General features: G+C 36.6%; 2 protein-coding genes across 2 annotated transcripts in view; both read right to left on the bottom strand.

Moving 5' to 3' along the window:
• Positions 1-17,646, bottom strand: part of LOC139138834 (atrial natriuretic peptide receptor 2-like) — an 88,753-nt gene that overhangs the window by 43,793 nt on the left and 27,314 nt on the right. The window contains exon 5 of the mRNA XM_070707382.1: positions 11,348-11,558. The gene's annotated coding sequence lies outside the window, so the exon portion shown is untranslated. The remainder of the gene's footprint in view (positions 1-11,347; positions 11,559-17,646) is intronic.
• The window catches only part of LOC139138029 (uncharacterized), a 78,372-nt gene that overhangs the window by 33,928 nt on the left and 26,798 nt on the right, over positions 1-17,646 (bottom strand). The window contains exon 4 of the mRNA XM_070706250.1: positions 11,348-11,558. Coding sequence (XP_070562351.1) covers positions 11,348-11,558 — 211 coding nt within the window. The remainder of the gene's footprint in view (positions 1-11,347; positions 11,559-17,646) is intronic.

Below are 17,646 nucleotides of genomic sequence, written 5' to 3' on the forward strand. Positions count from 1 at the left end.
AACATTTTTGACATTTTGGATTTTTGCAATGCATGCTCTAAATATCTATTGTATACTCAAACACTGGTCTCAAACAGCTGTTACAGGACTCCTAAGTGCATGTGAACTTTAATAGACATATAGTTGAAAGACTTATCAGTGTCATCACATGAAGCCCTTAACCCTTTCACCCCCAGTTCCCTGTATACAGGTCCAAGATCACCATTGATAACAATGGGTTTGGGTGGAACCATGGTGGTGAAAGGGTTAAAATTGGCAGCTGTTGAATGTGACCATCAATTTGCCTTTTTACTGTTCACTGAAGTTTAATAGAAGGACGTACAATGTCATAGTATATGTCATCATCTTGGGAACTGGCAACCTTGACTAAAGCAATCACATGACTTTGTTATCTTTCAGTCAAGTTTTCAATTTCAAACATGAAATGGGCTATTAGCTGGCTAATTAGTACCTGGGGAATTTGCCCCAGGCTGCATGATAAACATCTATCTCATCCATCTCATCTCAGGTCCATCGTTTGTGGGAAGTGCCGACATGCCCTTTTCCATATATTGTAACACTTTCTTTACCACGACGAAAAAGGACTAAGGTCTCACAAATTGATTCCATCGTAAAAATTTAGCATGCTTATAAAAGTTGGATTTATTAAAGGAAGTTTTGTAGTTAGTATTTACCTTCACATATGGTACGCCTACTTCTGAAAGTTTTATGTTGGGACGTTGTGTCTACTATAACCTTAAGGTAATATGCGCTTCGAATGTGAAAGTCTTAAACTTTTGCTGAAACTTTCTTTAAAGAATCTTTCAACCATTCTCTTTCAAAATAAAGAATAAAAATTGGGGGTAACCATGGAAATTTTGGTACAAGAGAAACAAATAACCCAAGATTTACCGACATTTGAAATTCAAAATGGCTGCCATTCCTGTGTTAACTCGATGGAGCAAAATAAAATTTTCAATTTTCCAACACACTAAGCCGTTTAAAAGTTTTCTTACACTAAGAGCTTGAAAATGAACCCCCCCCCCACAAGCGATAGATCAGAAAAAAAATCGTAACAGTTTGAGAGTCCGAATATCTGTTCCCTAGTCATGTTATACCTTAAACTGGGGACAGGGAAATTTTGGCTCTAGACATAATTGATTACAATGCCAATTGTCTCTTTCAATGGTCTGTTTCTTGAGCAAACTGTGGGTAAATTGCTATGTACAATTCCACTTTGATCGGAGTTAGCAGAGTGAGGTATTTCTGACCAACGTAATTGCTAAACACGCATGTAACACCCACTTGGGATGTACACCAAACATTGCTTTAAATAAATATGGCTGATTGCTGAGACAATTTGCATCTTATCAGTTAGTGATGTGATACCATTGCATTCTGCATCGTAAATGTACTTCAAGAGCCATTCTTTGAACCATGGATGGTAGAAGCAAGACTGCCTACGCTTGAACATATAATTTTGAAAGTATGACTAACAGATACGCTATACCAGAAAGACCCTTCCTTCAATAAAAAGTGTAAAAACTAGTTTATCACATCCTGTGCTGAAATCTATAACTTTGAAACTCATGCAGCACATTTTAGTTTCTACCAATAAACACACTTTCATCAAGACCTCGATGGGGCAAATAATTAATCCTCAAAGTGTGCAGCGCACAAAAGCAAAACTGTCGATTCACTTAAAAACGGGTCACAATTCTCTTCTGTCAAAATCTATGTCATAGAAAATACTCAATTGAAGGCTTTTGTAACCAGTTTGTGGGATGCACCTCAGTACCTTAAGGACACCGCACTGGGGGAAAAAATTCTCTGTCCTTTGAGGGAATACAGAGTGAGAGACAGACAATACTGTTTGATTCCCTGTTTTTGTTAGGAAATATTCAGTTATTTCATTTGAAATCCTGCAACCAGGGAGTGCCTTTGATCTCTACAATAAAGGCACAGAGAGTGTCTTTTGTTTGTAAATTGTGCTCCGAGACTATGGGTTGAAGAAAAACACAATTCGTGCCCGGCAATAGAGGTACGTTTGAAGGAAAAGCAGCGAATGGGCACAGAGAATAAGAAAAGTGATCACACACAGCATAGAAGGCTATAATGCGTCGGCAATTTATGTCAAAACATATAACTGTCTGGTAATTATTTGTTCCATGATATACATCCAAACTCCGCACCAGTTTCTTTACCTTCCTTTGATACAAGTGGTCGTCAGTGGTGCTGTACGACAAAAAGGGCAAAATAGGCTCATTTATTTATTGGAAAGTGTCTCTTTCTGCCTAATTGAAACTTTCAAATTAAATTCCTTGTGTGCGAGTGCAGTTTCAAGTGTAAGATGCTTATACAGATCGTCATCATCTGAAGTCCAAGGCTAATGTTTCTTTAATACATCGTGAACTATGTATTCACATTTGCTGAACTGTTGCAAATATATATCATGGCAAGACTACATGTACGTGAGTGGATAAAGATTAAATCAAAAGACAAAATGACATTTCTGTGTTTGATAATTTTCACATTTTGATGGCTGATGAGTTCCATATATGCCATTACTAGCATGATAGGACACCCATATTGTCAGTGAACAACTGCAAAACTATATGGAGACTTTTACACATTAAAAATTTGCATTATATTTTGGACCATTGACATGGAATAGTTTATTGATGTAACGGTCTGAGCAGGTTACTCTTTCATGTTTTGACGCCAGACCCGTCCAGCCTATGTGTGCTTGCCTGTGTCAAAGGTCACCACTGTTGCCATGGGCAACAGTGGCTATCATCTAAACAGACCATGACCAACAAAGTTTTCACCTGGTAGGGCCATCTCTTCAAAACAAGCAGGTCTTTACGTCTACTGTGGAACAGTCAGAGAAATACAAGGCTGAGGCTGAAAAAAGGTCTTCAGTTGGTAATTGGTCAAGTGGATAAGTACATGACACCACTAAAAATCCTGTCATGATTTTTTCACTTGCTTTTGACATCACCAATAATTTGCAACTTCTTTGGCGCTTTATTGGAAATGTTGGCACATTCTGGCTAAGTTTCCCATAACAGACATTCAGAAAGACTCATTAAAAAGTCATTTTTCGACAATTTTCTGTCATTTTACATCGACAGCAGAACTTGTAACCACAAACTAAAGCTTGCTATAACTTCTTAGGGAGGCATTGTTCTACAGTGCCATTCCTACAGTCTGAGAATCTACAGCCCTCAATTTTCAACTGTCTTTCACCTACCATGGTGACATACTTTATCTGTGAAAATATGCCTAGCTCTTTTCTTCGGTGGCTTAACAAACTCCCGTCTGTTCATTTTGTGATTTTTAAAGGCCTATTTTGCATTTTACAGGGCAAACCTTAGTGTGAAGAATATTACCCATGGTAAATGGGGTCAGTTATTGTGAAAACAAAATACAAATATGAGAGACAAGAGCCTTGACATGTTTTTTAAATCTTCTCTGCCCTCCATGTGAATGGGAAGCCCCATTTTACCTGCGGCTATCAAGGTATCCCACTATCTTCAAACAAACTGCATGGGGGATTTTTTCTTCCGTTTTTTTGAAAAGAAATGTTCAACTGAAAACGAAATTGGTCTGATCATCCTCGCTTTCGGTGTTCAAGTCTGACCGCTCAATCCGATTCATGCACTCAAAATTGTACGGTAGGGTGAATACTGGTCAGTACACCTTTACTGCCGAAGTTTGGTATAAGCCAGGTGGTATCTACTATGACAGAGACGGACTTCAGTACAGAGAAACGGGAGGGGTAGGGTATAAAGAGAGAGGATACTCATTGCAACCTCCTTAGACTCTTCCAATCACCATGGCCAGCATAAAACAGATTAACTGCTTATAGTAAAGTAATCAAGACAATTAAACCACTATATGCCCACACGATAAAATAAGCATTACCTAAATGTCATCATGATTAACATCACAATTAGCTAATTAGCTGACAGATAATACGGAAGGTGAAAACAAACAACCAAAATAAACCACGGCCATTTATTATTCAAATCTAGAATTTGTGTGGTATTATTATCCTGATATACCCTTGCAGCTAACTGGACTTTAATTTGGACAATTTAATCACAGTGTTACTTACGGTATATTGCATTTGTAATTAAAAGTTCTTGGAGATGTCTGGGAATATGTGATCACATTGTAATTGAAGAACCAACGAATTGACATGGTTCCTCCCCTAATGGCTAATGGTTGCTCACAAATTATTGTCATATTTGAATTTTTTTACTAATAATCAACAATGTTGTTTTAGTTCAATCACTGATCTGCGATATAATACAGGTCTCACACCAGTTTAAATATTTTATTTGTCTCCTGCCTGTTTCTCAATCCTTTCTGTTTTTCTGTCTTTTTCTTTGGTTTGTGACTATACAATTTTGATATTTATATATTTGACAAGACCATATACATCCAAGGCAAACTTTTGACACTCAAATTTCATGAAAAACAGAACACTCTACAAGAAAAATGCTGAAGTATTGGGACTAGTCCCCAATGAAGACAATACATTGAAAATTCCACGTCGCACACACAGAATAGGTAGTACTGTGATTCAGTATGCTTTCACAGCTTGTTCTGCTTTTCAGATGAGCACTTTATCCAACAATTGTGTGTACACAACCAGGATATGCAAGTCAAGTCGTACCTGGACTGAGTGCGCATCCTGTTGGATACAAAACACCTCGAGGGGAAGACGTTCCGTGAGAGTTAACATGCACAATGACAAGGGACCTCAATTAAACAGCATATCCTGCACTGCATGGAACACACCTGTTGACGACCCGTCCTTACCAACACCGGCCTGAGGCTATACAATCAAACGCGCATTTCTCCTGAATACTAACAACACTGCAAAAGTTCAACTTCAAGTTCACTTGGCAAAATAAGTGTTCTATACAGACTCTTTATAGAGGGCCCTTGATTTTTTCATTTCACCCTACAATCAGTGTCATGATCTGACATGAATACAGTTTGGCAGACAATAAAAAGTGCATACAGGATAATCTATAATTAATGAACAACATGGTGATGCCTGTAAGCCATAGTAATTTCTCTGAGACTAACACAGTTTGGCAGACAATAACAAAGTACATGGACAGCACATCTATAATTAACACACAGTGTATCAATGCCTGCAAGCCACTGTAATTTCTCTGAGGCTTTCAAATCAGTCTTCTCAATTTATTATTTACTGATTTTATTTTTAATTTTTCTTCTAGAGTATCCAAAAGAAGGAATTAATCATTGAACTAAAGCTGAAATCTAAAAAATAGCGTCAATGACACTGTAGCTCCCATCCTGGACTATTTAGTGTTTGTTCTCTGGTCAGATATTTGAACATGTGTGAAAGGGATAAAGTGCATGAAGTGAAAATACTTAAATGTAATGTACCGGAGACAGTGAAATATGTTTAATGTATTTATTCAGAATATAAAATGGAAAAAATACAGAATTAGATAATCGAATACTGTGATACAACCATTAACTCAACAAGTCATTTCCAATGACATAGTCCCCACTTGTAATAGGAGTATTAGTCTTGATGGGGCAGGAAAATGTGGTCATTAAGAAGTATCACTGGAGTGTATATGTTGAGATCTATGGGAACATAGGTCTATGTCGTTGTTCCCAATTTGAAACACATGAGGCATGTCTAAGTTATGGTTCTAAATCGGGAAAAAAGATCAGACCTCTAGCAGTATTGGCCAGCCAAGAAATACATATGCGCATTATAAATGAGGTACAAGATGTGACATCTTAAGGTCTAATACCCTATCAAAATTGGAGGGTATAGAACTTGTGGTTACTGAGATATGCATATATATGTATAATCAAGGTCAAAGGTCATCGAGGTCACATGAATTTTGAAAAAAAAAATTATATTGCTAATTAATCCCTATATGCCAAAAAATCAGATCTCTAGCTCTATTCGCTTGCCCAGAATTAGATGTGTACATAATTAATGACATAAAGCATGTGTTGTCATAAGGTCTCCCATCCTACTAAATACAAAGGACATAGCACTTGTGGTTACTTATTTATTGACATAAACATATATTTTAGGTAAAAGGTCATCGAGGTCACATGACATTTGGTCAAAAAATTTCTCTCCTATAGTTATCCCTATATACCAAAAATCAGACATCCAGCTCTATTGGCTTGCTCAGAATGAGATATGTGCATAATTATTGAGGTACAGTATGTGGTGTCATAAAGGTGTCCCATCATACCAAATATGAAGGGTGTAGCACTTGTGGTTACTGAGTTATGGACAAATATGTATATTTGAGGTCAAAGGTCACCGAGGTCACCTGACATTTTGTCAAAAAAATTGTATTGCTAAGTTATCCCTATATACCAAAAATCAGACCTCTAGCTCTATTGGCTCGCTCAAAATTAGATATGTGCATAATTAATGAGGTACAATATGTGGCGTCATAAGGTGTCCCATCATACCATACATGAAGGGTGTAGCACTTGTGGTTACTGAGTTATAGCCAAATATGTATATTTGAGGTCAAAGGTCACCGAGGTCACGTGACATTTTGTCAAAAAATTGTATTGCTAAGTTATCCCTATATACCAAAAATCAGACCTCTAGCTCTATTGGCTCGCTCAAAATTAGATATGCACATAATTAATGAGGTACAATATGTGGCGTCATAAGGTGTCCTATCATACCATACATGAAGGGTGTAGCACTTGTGGTTACTGAGTTATAGACAAATATGTATATTTGAGGTCAAAGGTCACCGAGGTCACGTGACATTTTGTCAAAAAAATTGTTTTGCTAAGTTATCCCTATATACCAAAATCAGACCTCTAGCTCTATTGGCTCGCTCAAAATTAGATATGTGCATAATTAATGAGGTACAATATGTGGCGTCATAAGGTGTCCCATCATACCATATATGAAGGGTGTAGCACTTGTGGTTACTGAGTAATGGACAAATATGTATATTTCAGGTCAAAGGTCACTAAGGTCACGTGACATTTTGTCAAAATATCCGAGATATCTGCATGAACGGATGGACTCACGGATGGACGAACAGACGGACATGACCCAATCTATAAGCCCACTGGACTTCATCCACGGGGACTAAAAATTGTCACTACATCCTTTTTGCAATATGAGAAACTAAATTTTTATTTTTCGTGGCCTTATACATGGGAGTCTATGGAGATCCGCCTTATACATGGGAGTCTATGGACGTGTAAACTAAAAATACGCAAATTTCAACACGATTTGCCCAAATTTGGGAAAGGTCACTCCTATGCACTAAGTTTTAAATCAATCGGACTTGTGGTTTCAGAGAAGAAGATTTTTTGACCAAAAATGGGAAAAATTACAAAAAAATAGCGCCAATGGCACTTGATCACAACTGGCACATTGTGAAACTACTCTATCTCTGGGTACACCTGTACATGAAATACTGAATGGGTAGGTGCTGCGGGTTTGGAGTTTGTCAGTAAATGCACACAGAAAACAAAGTCCCGAAGTAGCGAATTCCAGCCATTTTCAAACCACACTGTTTGTCAGTGGGGTAAGCAATATTCGCAAAAATCACATTTCCAGGCTAATAGACTATGTTTTACGAAATCACACGTCCTTATTACAAAATAAAACGATCTTTGTCTTTAAATCAATGCACCAGTAAACAGGTCCTGCAGTGGGTTATGTCATCAAGTCTGTAATGTTAAGGGTCATCACAAATGTGAGAGATCTAAAACATTAAATATGTTGTTTTTTATCAATTTTATTACCAAAAGCGCATGAAAATCTCTGATACTTTGAATCAGCCATCCTGCATATTTGTAACATTCATCAAAACCTCATTTCTGTTCCACAACTCATTAAATAGTCCACAATGCAGGATTGGTGTACATTCCAAAACTACATATATGAAAGACCCCTAAAATCAATTAGTTAAAGGGGGGGTTAGAAATTTCCCAAAACTATCTAACTGCTGCTCCGTTTGGCTCCATTTTCGGAATCGGAACCTTGGAATTAGCCAGCGGTTTTTGAATATCTCTACCAAATATCAATGCAGTCTGTTCAGCGGTTTTTGACTTTTTGTCGTTTACGGAAAATGGACACTGTCCACCACCGGTTGAAGCTAACCCTATATCACAACTTCCAGATGTGATAGTGACCTATGGTCATTATGTTAAAAATACCGCCAATGGCGCTTGGACATTATGACCCTAGTATTATCGGCATTTATCAACAACCACACTCACTGTGAATTAGACAGACCACGAAGTCAATGAGCAACATATAGCTGAAAGACTATTTTTCACATTGCGATTTTAAGCTCATTTTTATGAGAAAAGAGACATGTATATGTATGTGGAGAAAAAGCAGAAGACATATTTGTAAATTGTTTGTTAAGTGACAATCATATATGCATCTCTTGAAATTTTGTGGTTATAAGGTATAACAGTAGTGTAAGAATAATGAGGTATGAATAAGTTAGTAAAGCTAAGTTGACAGTAATTAAGATTACAAAATTATACACTAAGCTGGGGAAATCTGATGGAAATAAATGTCGAAAAGTAGCAAAGTCATGGTCATCTTTTGTCTAATACCTTGTGTAAGTTCATGAACTTTACATAAATCTTGCTATAGATTTGTTGCTAATGGGCAATAACTGTTTCAGATCATTTGAGAGCAATCTATCCATGACAGGTTTAAAATTGTAATATACTTCTATTTAAAGGAGAGAAACTTCTCAAATAATTTTTTTCCCTGTAATTTGCTGTGAGAACACATGGACAGATGCTCAGGACTCTATGCTGGTGCTACCTTGATAACTAACCTACAACTTGTAACGTCATTGTCTAACCTGTTCACCCCAATTTCCTGTAGACAGGTCCACACTCTCCATTGATAACAATGGGTTTGGGCCATACCATTGTAGTGAAAGACTGTAACATGTGAGGTTGTGGATACTTAATCTCTGGAATGTCAAAGTCTGTATATTGACTCAAGGATGTTTACTTAACAAATGCCTAGGGTCATCTCAAAAGTGAGAATCTAAACTATGAAATATGTTTTTTTTAATGCTTTTGATGCCCAAAAGACCATAGAAATCTCTTATACTTCGAATCAGCCATCCTGCATATTTCTAACATTCATCAAAACCTCATTTCTGTTCAACAACTCATAAAACAGTCCACAATGCAGGATTGGTGTACATTCCAAAACTACATATATGAAAGACCCCTAAAATCAATTAGATAAAAAGGGGGGTTAGAAATTTCCCAAAACTATCTAACCGGCACTCCGTTTGGCTCCATTTTTCGGAATTGGAACCTTGGAACCAGTCTATGTATCGGTATCAAATATCAACGCAGTCTGTTCAGCAGTTTTTGACTTTTTGTCGTTTACAGAAATGGACGACATCAAACACCGGTTGAAACCACCTCTATATCACAACTTCCAGTTGTGATAAAAATTCATGAAAAATAGCAAGTCCAAGATACTGACCCAAGATTTGCACAATCATTTCATGTCAGCCCAAAGTACTTACATGCTAATTTTTCATGTAATCTGCTCAGTGGTTATTGATTTTTTTCAATTTTGACTGTTTTTACATTTTTTCACTTAATTTGCATATTTTTGGCAATGACAACTTCATTTGAACAAAATCTCATCTACAGCCCATCATCCATGTACACACCAAATATCAAGATGAAATGTACAGCGGTTTTGGAGTTTTTGATGTTGACGGACAGACATACAGACATACAGACATACAGACATACATACATACAGACATTTCCCTAGCCTATAAGAATAGCTTCCATTGCCATATATACATATGGCTATGGGAGCTAATAAAAATGATGTATCTAAATAAAGAATGTAGGGTGACTGTCACATGTCAGGCTGTATCTCACCCTAACAATTGATTAAAATGTATCGCTCTTGATTGCAATATATATTACCACTGTTTTACAGCATACTTTTTTATCTTTCTTATTTACTTTCGTAATTGGTTTTTAGTTAAAACTGACAAAAACCTAAAGCTTTGACTCATAAAAATGTTGCATGCATTGTAATAAAACTGTCGTGTGTCTGAATTGCTATAGTGACATCAACGAACTCCTTCCGACAAATTTCATTAGACAATTAGAATCATCTGTAAATGAGACACGTAGACATCAACACAAAGGGAACCTGGACAACTGCAATATGCAGAGATTAAAGGTATACTGCCTGTCACCTGTTCCAATTTTGCCACAGTTACCATGGAAAGAGAAAATCTAACCAATCACAGATTTCAAGCGGGTGGCCACTTTTTTAAACAGCGCCCTCACATGGGCATTTTGAATACCAAGGAACACCCCTTTGACCATATATGGGCATATTTAGAATTCAGGTGACTGTAATATCTTTTAGAGCAACTAAATATTCATTTTTTAAGGACATGAACTTGGAGGTGGGGGTGTACTATCAGCCAATTTATCAAAGGGAAAATACACGTCAATTTTATTTATTGATTGGTGGTTTCTGAACAAATGTCTTCAGAGTCCATCTCCTGATATGAACATCTGGTGACATTTGCAATGAACAAAGGTCAAGTGTATGATTCACTGTACATATCCCTTGCTAGTGTCTCAACTTCTGTACATGACACTTTCCATGGTTTGGCTTTTGGGGGTTTGGATTTCCCCAATTTTCACCAATTAATCGTTTTGATGAATTTTGATATTGTCTACAAGGCAACACTGCAATATAAGGTTCACTCTACAAAATTTCAAAGAAAGAAATGACAGTAAAAACTGGCGCTTTGGGAAGGAACATGTAATATGTGAAAATCAGACTAAAGAAAAATATGTAATTTACAAGTGCATATAGTATGTTGGACAAATCTATTATGCAGTATTGTATCTCTTTTTTATGTAACTTGAACAACAAATTTTGGACATTACTACTCAACCCATAATTTCACTCTTTGTGGATAACAGCTTCATATGTACACAATGGCAATGAGGAAATAGCAGTTATCTGTACCAGGCTTGGTCATTTAAGAATAGACCTATCATTCCCCCCATGTAGACAGCTTGTTGATAGTTGATGGTGCTGGTGGTTGTGGTTGGGATGGGTTAGAGGTGGAGATGTTCAATGATTTGAAATATGCATTGTTGCCTAGGCTTTGTAAAAGTGATGTCTGGTTGCTATGCAACTACTCCAAACCAGAATCCAGATATGATGGTATAAACGCCATCGGCCATCCCTCCACATGATTTCACATCTCATCTTACTTACATACTTTTTTAGCATATTTTTGGGAGAAAAAGTGTAACCAAATCCAAATCTTACCTGTTTTGGGCAGAACTTGCACCACATGGTGTAAGGCGGCTTGTAGGTTACCAATCCGGATGTGGGCGATGATTGACGTGGTGCCAGCAGGGATGAGGCGCACCTCCGTAACCCAATCCAGCTTATCATCCAAGGGACTTACAAGACTGGCTGTGTGGGTGAATATATCACCGTCAGGAGGAACCCATGGACCACAGATACTGCCACCAAGCTGTAAACAAATTGAGAAAGTAAAATATACTATAATTCTCTTACGATGAAAAATAATTGCTTCTAAATTTTTGATAAGAGGAATTCAGAGTTTATCCCCTATTTCACAATACATAAGTCAAACTACACCTTTGCAGACAACAGGTTGGTACCAATATCTTGATGGAAGGAGGGAGGGGGAAATGTTTTCCTTCAAGAATTATATGTGACACAATTAAGAGCTTGACTTGTGAAAGGCCCAGTAATTGTATATGACAATTTTTTTCACATTTTGTGGCATGTCAGCTATAGTTTCCAGGTCTACTTTCCTCAGCATGTTGAAATACCCGGTACTCAGCTTGTCAACACTGACTGTATATGGGTGTCCTGCAGTGATAGTGTTAATAGTCAAACTCAGATCCAAAGTTGAATTCGCTTGTCACAAATAACTAATGCATGTCTCGATCACACTGACACACAGCAAAGACAAACCATATACTGGGTATTTCAAAATGCTGTACATAGGTAGTGGACCAACTTTAAGAACTGCAGTTGATCAGATACACAGAACAAAATTACTGAAAAAAAAATCAAAAGTTATGCAACTTTCAGTACTAGATGAAGCAAAATGATACATCATCCTGGATGACTTGACCAACATTGTGACGACAGAAATTACATACAAAGGGTCTTTGAAATATTATTCCAGTGTCTGATGAAGTAAAGTGACTCTAATCCGGAGGCGGTCAAAGAAAAATCTGATTTATGTTGAACTCTATAAAAATTACAGTGTTTGCAGCTCTGCCATACATGCTGCCTGCTGTGCTGGGTGCATATACATATTGCAAATGCATGTTTATTGAAAGTACATTTTTTTATCACCTGAACTAATCAATCAGACATACTGTCATGTTAGTGGACGGTAATTCACACTGGCTTTGCACATCATTTCCATACACACTCACATCCATTGCGGCATTGCATCCATTAAGACTTGGCAGAGGGTGAAATCCATCAAACTCGTTGCCATACGTCCGCGGCACATACACCACAAAGGCAAAGTCAGAGAGAGCTAAAGATTTGCCATCAACCCATGAAATTTCTCTCAAAGGGTAACACCAACACCATATTTTGATTAGCCCACACTTGTTGAGCAACGATTCTACATCGTAGTGAGAGACATACGCGATTGTATTCTTACTATTGTGCCTGGGGCAGGTACTTTCTCTATGCTACTGACTTACTCAAATATGAAACCAAAATCAGGAAAAAATCACGTTTGTCAACTAGAATTGGAAAAAATGACATCAATATGTGAAATTAGGAACAATTCAGTGACATTTGCTCTTTTTTTTGCCATATAACTGCTGGCAACTTGTTCTGTTCACAATCTGGAGTCGTTTTGTGCATCGGTGCAAGAATCTCTAGTTTACACATATTATAGGAAACAAGCATACAGTTTCTAATAAGCAGAAGAAACATGGAGTATTTACCAATATGTAAATGTCTTATTAAAAACAAAATACATTGGCAAAACATAGATGAATGTTGCTGCCAAGGCAATGCTTAATAATTTACACAAAAACTTTCCTGTGAATTGAGTGCCTGAACAAACGTTGAGGAGTGAATTCTATTATGGAGAAACTTGATCAGCAAGATAAATCTATTGAAAGAGACCACTTTAATCAACACTGGGAAAGCTAATATGTCACAATGCTGATTCATTATCAACATGTCTATCTCCATCTTTGAGGATCTTTTGGTTGTCATAGTTACAGTGTTGCCATGGTTACAAGTTTTGCTGCCCATAAGGTATTATGGCATTGACAGAGGTATGCAAGTTTTTGAGTCAGCAATTGCTAGCTGTTTTAATCTTTGACGTTGTGATTTTTAAAGCTTTCAAAACATTCACCCTGACTTTTACAATTGTCCCAGACTTGTGAACATACATCGACTGGAAAACGATTATGTCCGGCATGAGAGCTGGGGAGCCTATGAAGATAGAATGCACAGAAACAAGAAATGTTACGACAGTAAAACCTCTCTTAACTGAACTGTTCAGGGACCAAGAAAATTGTTCGGTTTGGAGAGTTGTTCAGTTTATAGATGTCCTTCTATTGGAATGGGACTGGGAAAGGGGTCCAGTTTAGACAGGTTTCCAGTTTAGACAGAGTTCGCTTTAGACAGGTTTCACTATCTTTATCCCTTAGGTGTGACGTGGTTTTGCCCAAATCTACAGCTATCAATGGCGATTGTGGACCTGTTAACATGTAATCTGCATTGAACAGGTTGAAATTGCTTTATACCTATACATGTCTGTGGATCTAAACCTGGTGTTGACTTTAAAAATTGAAACTCTCTGAATTTTCCCGAAAAAGTGTCAGGGACTTGAGTGGAATACTCTTGATTTTTTTAAACGATGGTTTTGTAAGTCATCTTATAACAATGAATACCTATAGTTGTGACTTCCATTCTCTGGAACTTACAGTATCGGTATATTATACATATGTGTTAATGTACAGGTAATCTCAAAGATTGAGTCTCTATGAAAAGCTGCAATGTGAAAGCCTTTGACGTCGAATACGTAACATTTTTCAGAATACGAAAAAAAATTGACAATGTAAAAATGGTGAGTCCAATGAACAAATCTTAAGTTCCACCCTAGCCTGACGGACACTACAGACAATAAGTGATCAGTCTAAAGGATAATTCCCATGGTTTGATTGAAATAATACCTATCAACTAACCTGTCTGACTGTCATCTAATAAACTCCCTGTCAAATAGATGCACTATCCCATTCTTAATTACTCTCTGACAAAATATATACCCTTGTCATTTCCTGGCCCCCCTACAATGTCCATTTCAAGACAATGCAGCGATGACAGCAATCAGGGTCTTCAATTTCCTTTTATCAGACAATTATTGTTGCTCACACAAAATCACAAAGGACAACTGTCAGTGACTTTTACGTAAAATAAATAATCTTTTGTCTTTTTCAAAAGTGCTCATTACATTTTGCTTTCTTTAGATATATGTTGTTATTTCTGTGCCCTTTGCAAGCTTAACAAAATCAACAACTTCAAAACTGGGCATTATTAGTTGCTTCGGGCAAAGTTACTTTACTTTGTACTCTGTTGACTGTTAATATTACAGTGACATCCATCAAAATCACAAAGTTCAAGTCCGATGACAAACAGACAGCCTTAAACCGGGCACTTTGATTAAATATGATTCACACATTATCAACTGAAACTGAAGATTTAAATAAAGATTATCTGATTCACACTGTCAAAAATTACTTATGATCCACTCCTTTTTGTTCTCAACAACCTGGTAAATCAGACTGGTGGCCAATTTACATAAAATGTACAATTTGCATACTTTATATCATGCAAATAAATCCTTTTGACGTGTATAATAGCTAGCACTGGGCAAAATGCTTGATATGCATCAATATACACAACATATACTGACTTAGTACATTTGTCAAATACTTGTAAAATGGACAATACAGTATACACTTGGTGTGCAAAGATCTGCATTACGTGTACTCTTGTTCTGCATAAATATACGCTACGTATATCAACGTATATGTTCCATACAAAGATATATGTTACGTATACCACTAATTTTGTGTTCCACATACATCAATATACGTCAATATACTGAACGTATATCAAGCATTTTGTTGTTGACGTACAGATAGATTTGAAACAGAGGTGGACCATCCCTCAAAAACCCCTCATGGACGACTTTGCAAAAGGCAAATGAAATATAAGTGACAAGTGAACTACCAATGAACAAATTTCCATGAAATAAAGTATTGATTTAATGATAGACTTGAATACCTGGAACCATGGACTGGAAATTGAGGCTTAAAGAGGAAGTGGACTGCAAAATCACTTGTGGACTTTTCAGAGACACTTGATATAGCTCATTACTCACAACAAAAATCATAACTGATATCGCAGTTTTAATTAGAATCAATTAACATAATAAAATGGGCTCAGCTGGCAGTCATGAAATATGACACAATCTCATTGAAATGAATCATATGTACAAGATAAGCTAATTGTTTTATAATAATTGAAATACATCATGATTGACAAGATACATGACAGCTATGGGTCAGAATGGAATATAACTTGGTTACCATGACATTTTTAATTAGGATGATTTGAACTACTGCAGCTGAAACATAAGCTGTGCCATACACCTCTGCACACATCATCTTTGAAAATTTTACAAACGTCATTAAAAAAATATAATAAATCTTTAAAAAGCTCACTGACAACTCTTAATTACTAATATCCGTCAAAATGATAATTAATCCTAATGAGAGCATTTGAACTTGCAAAAAAATTAACGTTCTAAATGTAACTTTAATTGGAGTGGTTACAAGTCAAATTTCACGTTCCATTAAATTTTATCAGTTGTCATGCTTCATTTAATGTCTATTGGGAATTATTCAATTTTTGTTCGTGGCAAATGTCAAATGTCAAACAGAGAGTGCATATTTTTTGCTTCAGAGATACTCCATTAATGACGCAACTTGGTTTTGCAAATCGATATACTGGTACCTAGAAGTTCTGCATGATTTGAGATGATGTAGCTTTACTTATGGATAGGGGATTCATTGAAAGTAAGGCCTGTGATTTTATTCCTGAGCTGTTGAAATGTCTTGTGACAAATGAGGATACCGTATCGTGCATAGATGAATAGTGCATTAAGGAGAAAAATTCACCATCTCTTGACATCTAGAAAAGGATCAAACCACTGGCTAACGGAACTGTGCCCTCCTGGTACTTTCACAGCAATGATACAAGTACTTTGATCAAATTATTTCTAATATCACTGAAGACAAATTTCCGAAATGTAAAATACCATTTTTATCTCGTTGTGCTTGTTAATCAAGTAAAGCTGGATAACACCAATTTTATATATAAAATAAGCAATCATTCCAAGTCACAAAACTAAACTAATACAATAAACCATTTCAACATAAAATAACACCAAAAATAGTTTATGCATTGTGATTTTGAAGGAATGACAATATTCATTTCAAATTACAAATATTATATCATGAAGATAAAGTTAAATATTCTTATTCAAATACTTCATGGTTAAAAAGCCAGTACCTGTATAAGCTCTTGCAAACTTTTTCACTAATTTTGTTTTTAAATGTCAAGTACAGCTTCTTGTTCTACTTCTCAAAGCATGTCGAAATACACAGTTTTCAGCTTGTCAACCTAGCCTGTACTAAGACTGCATCGTTGACAAGTGAATTCAAGTCCGGACCAGAATTAAAATCTAAACAGTATCTGTTACAGGGCATTTTACATGTCTATATGCTAAATAGTGGGTGTTTCAAAATGCCTTGGGTAGAGCAAGAACTTGCAATTGACAAACACAATTAAAATGGAGAAAAAGTCATCTCAGTTTTGAGTTACAGCTACTGGCCATTCAGCATTTTTTAAAATTACATTAATTGGCTTGCACTGATTACGATGATTATCAAATGTAAAAATCAGTAAAACCTTTGTCTGTGACTGCATGTAGATAAACTGTATTCAAGGACATCTGTGCTTGTGTCCTAACTTGACCTGCTTTTTCAAATCTCCAAGTCAAAAGAACAACTTCTCCAGAGAGAGTCATACCTCTGGAGTTGTACAAATACCCAAGCATTCTGAAGGCTTGTTGTCATAGCAACATGGCAGGGCATAAAAAGGCACTCTGGCAAACTTTGCCATTGATTTGACAGCGGTATCTACGGAACACAATTACATTCACACACTCACTGATCAGTTCAAACATTTACTGTACAGCATACAGGGAAGCAAAGTGTCTTTACATACATTATTTTTCGCGCATAGCTATTTTTGTCAGTTGTTTATGTGGAAGAGAGCCTCTCCAGGTACAATGAATCACTTTTTTTTCACACAATCAATCATAGATTCACTGTAAAGTTTCTTTGTCGACGACTACAGTAACATGTACAATTCGCCACAGATGAAATTAGTTAGCCCTTTTATAAAGATTCAGTGCAGGGTATAAAAGGCTTAGTGTACTATGTGCCCTCAACAGCATGCAGACCTGCTTTGCAATGAGA

Source organism: Ptychodera flava, chromosome 8 (assembly GCF_041260155.1).
Source record: "Ptychodera flava strain L36383 chromosome 8, AS_Pfla_20210202, whole genome shotgun sequence".
NCBI lineage: Eukaryota > Metazoa > Hemichordata > Enteropneusta > Ptychoderidae > Ptychodera > Ptychodera flava.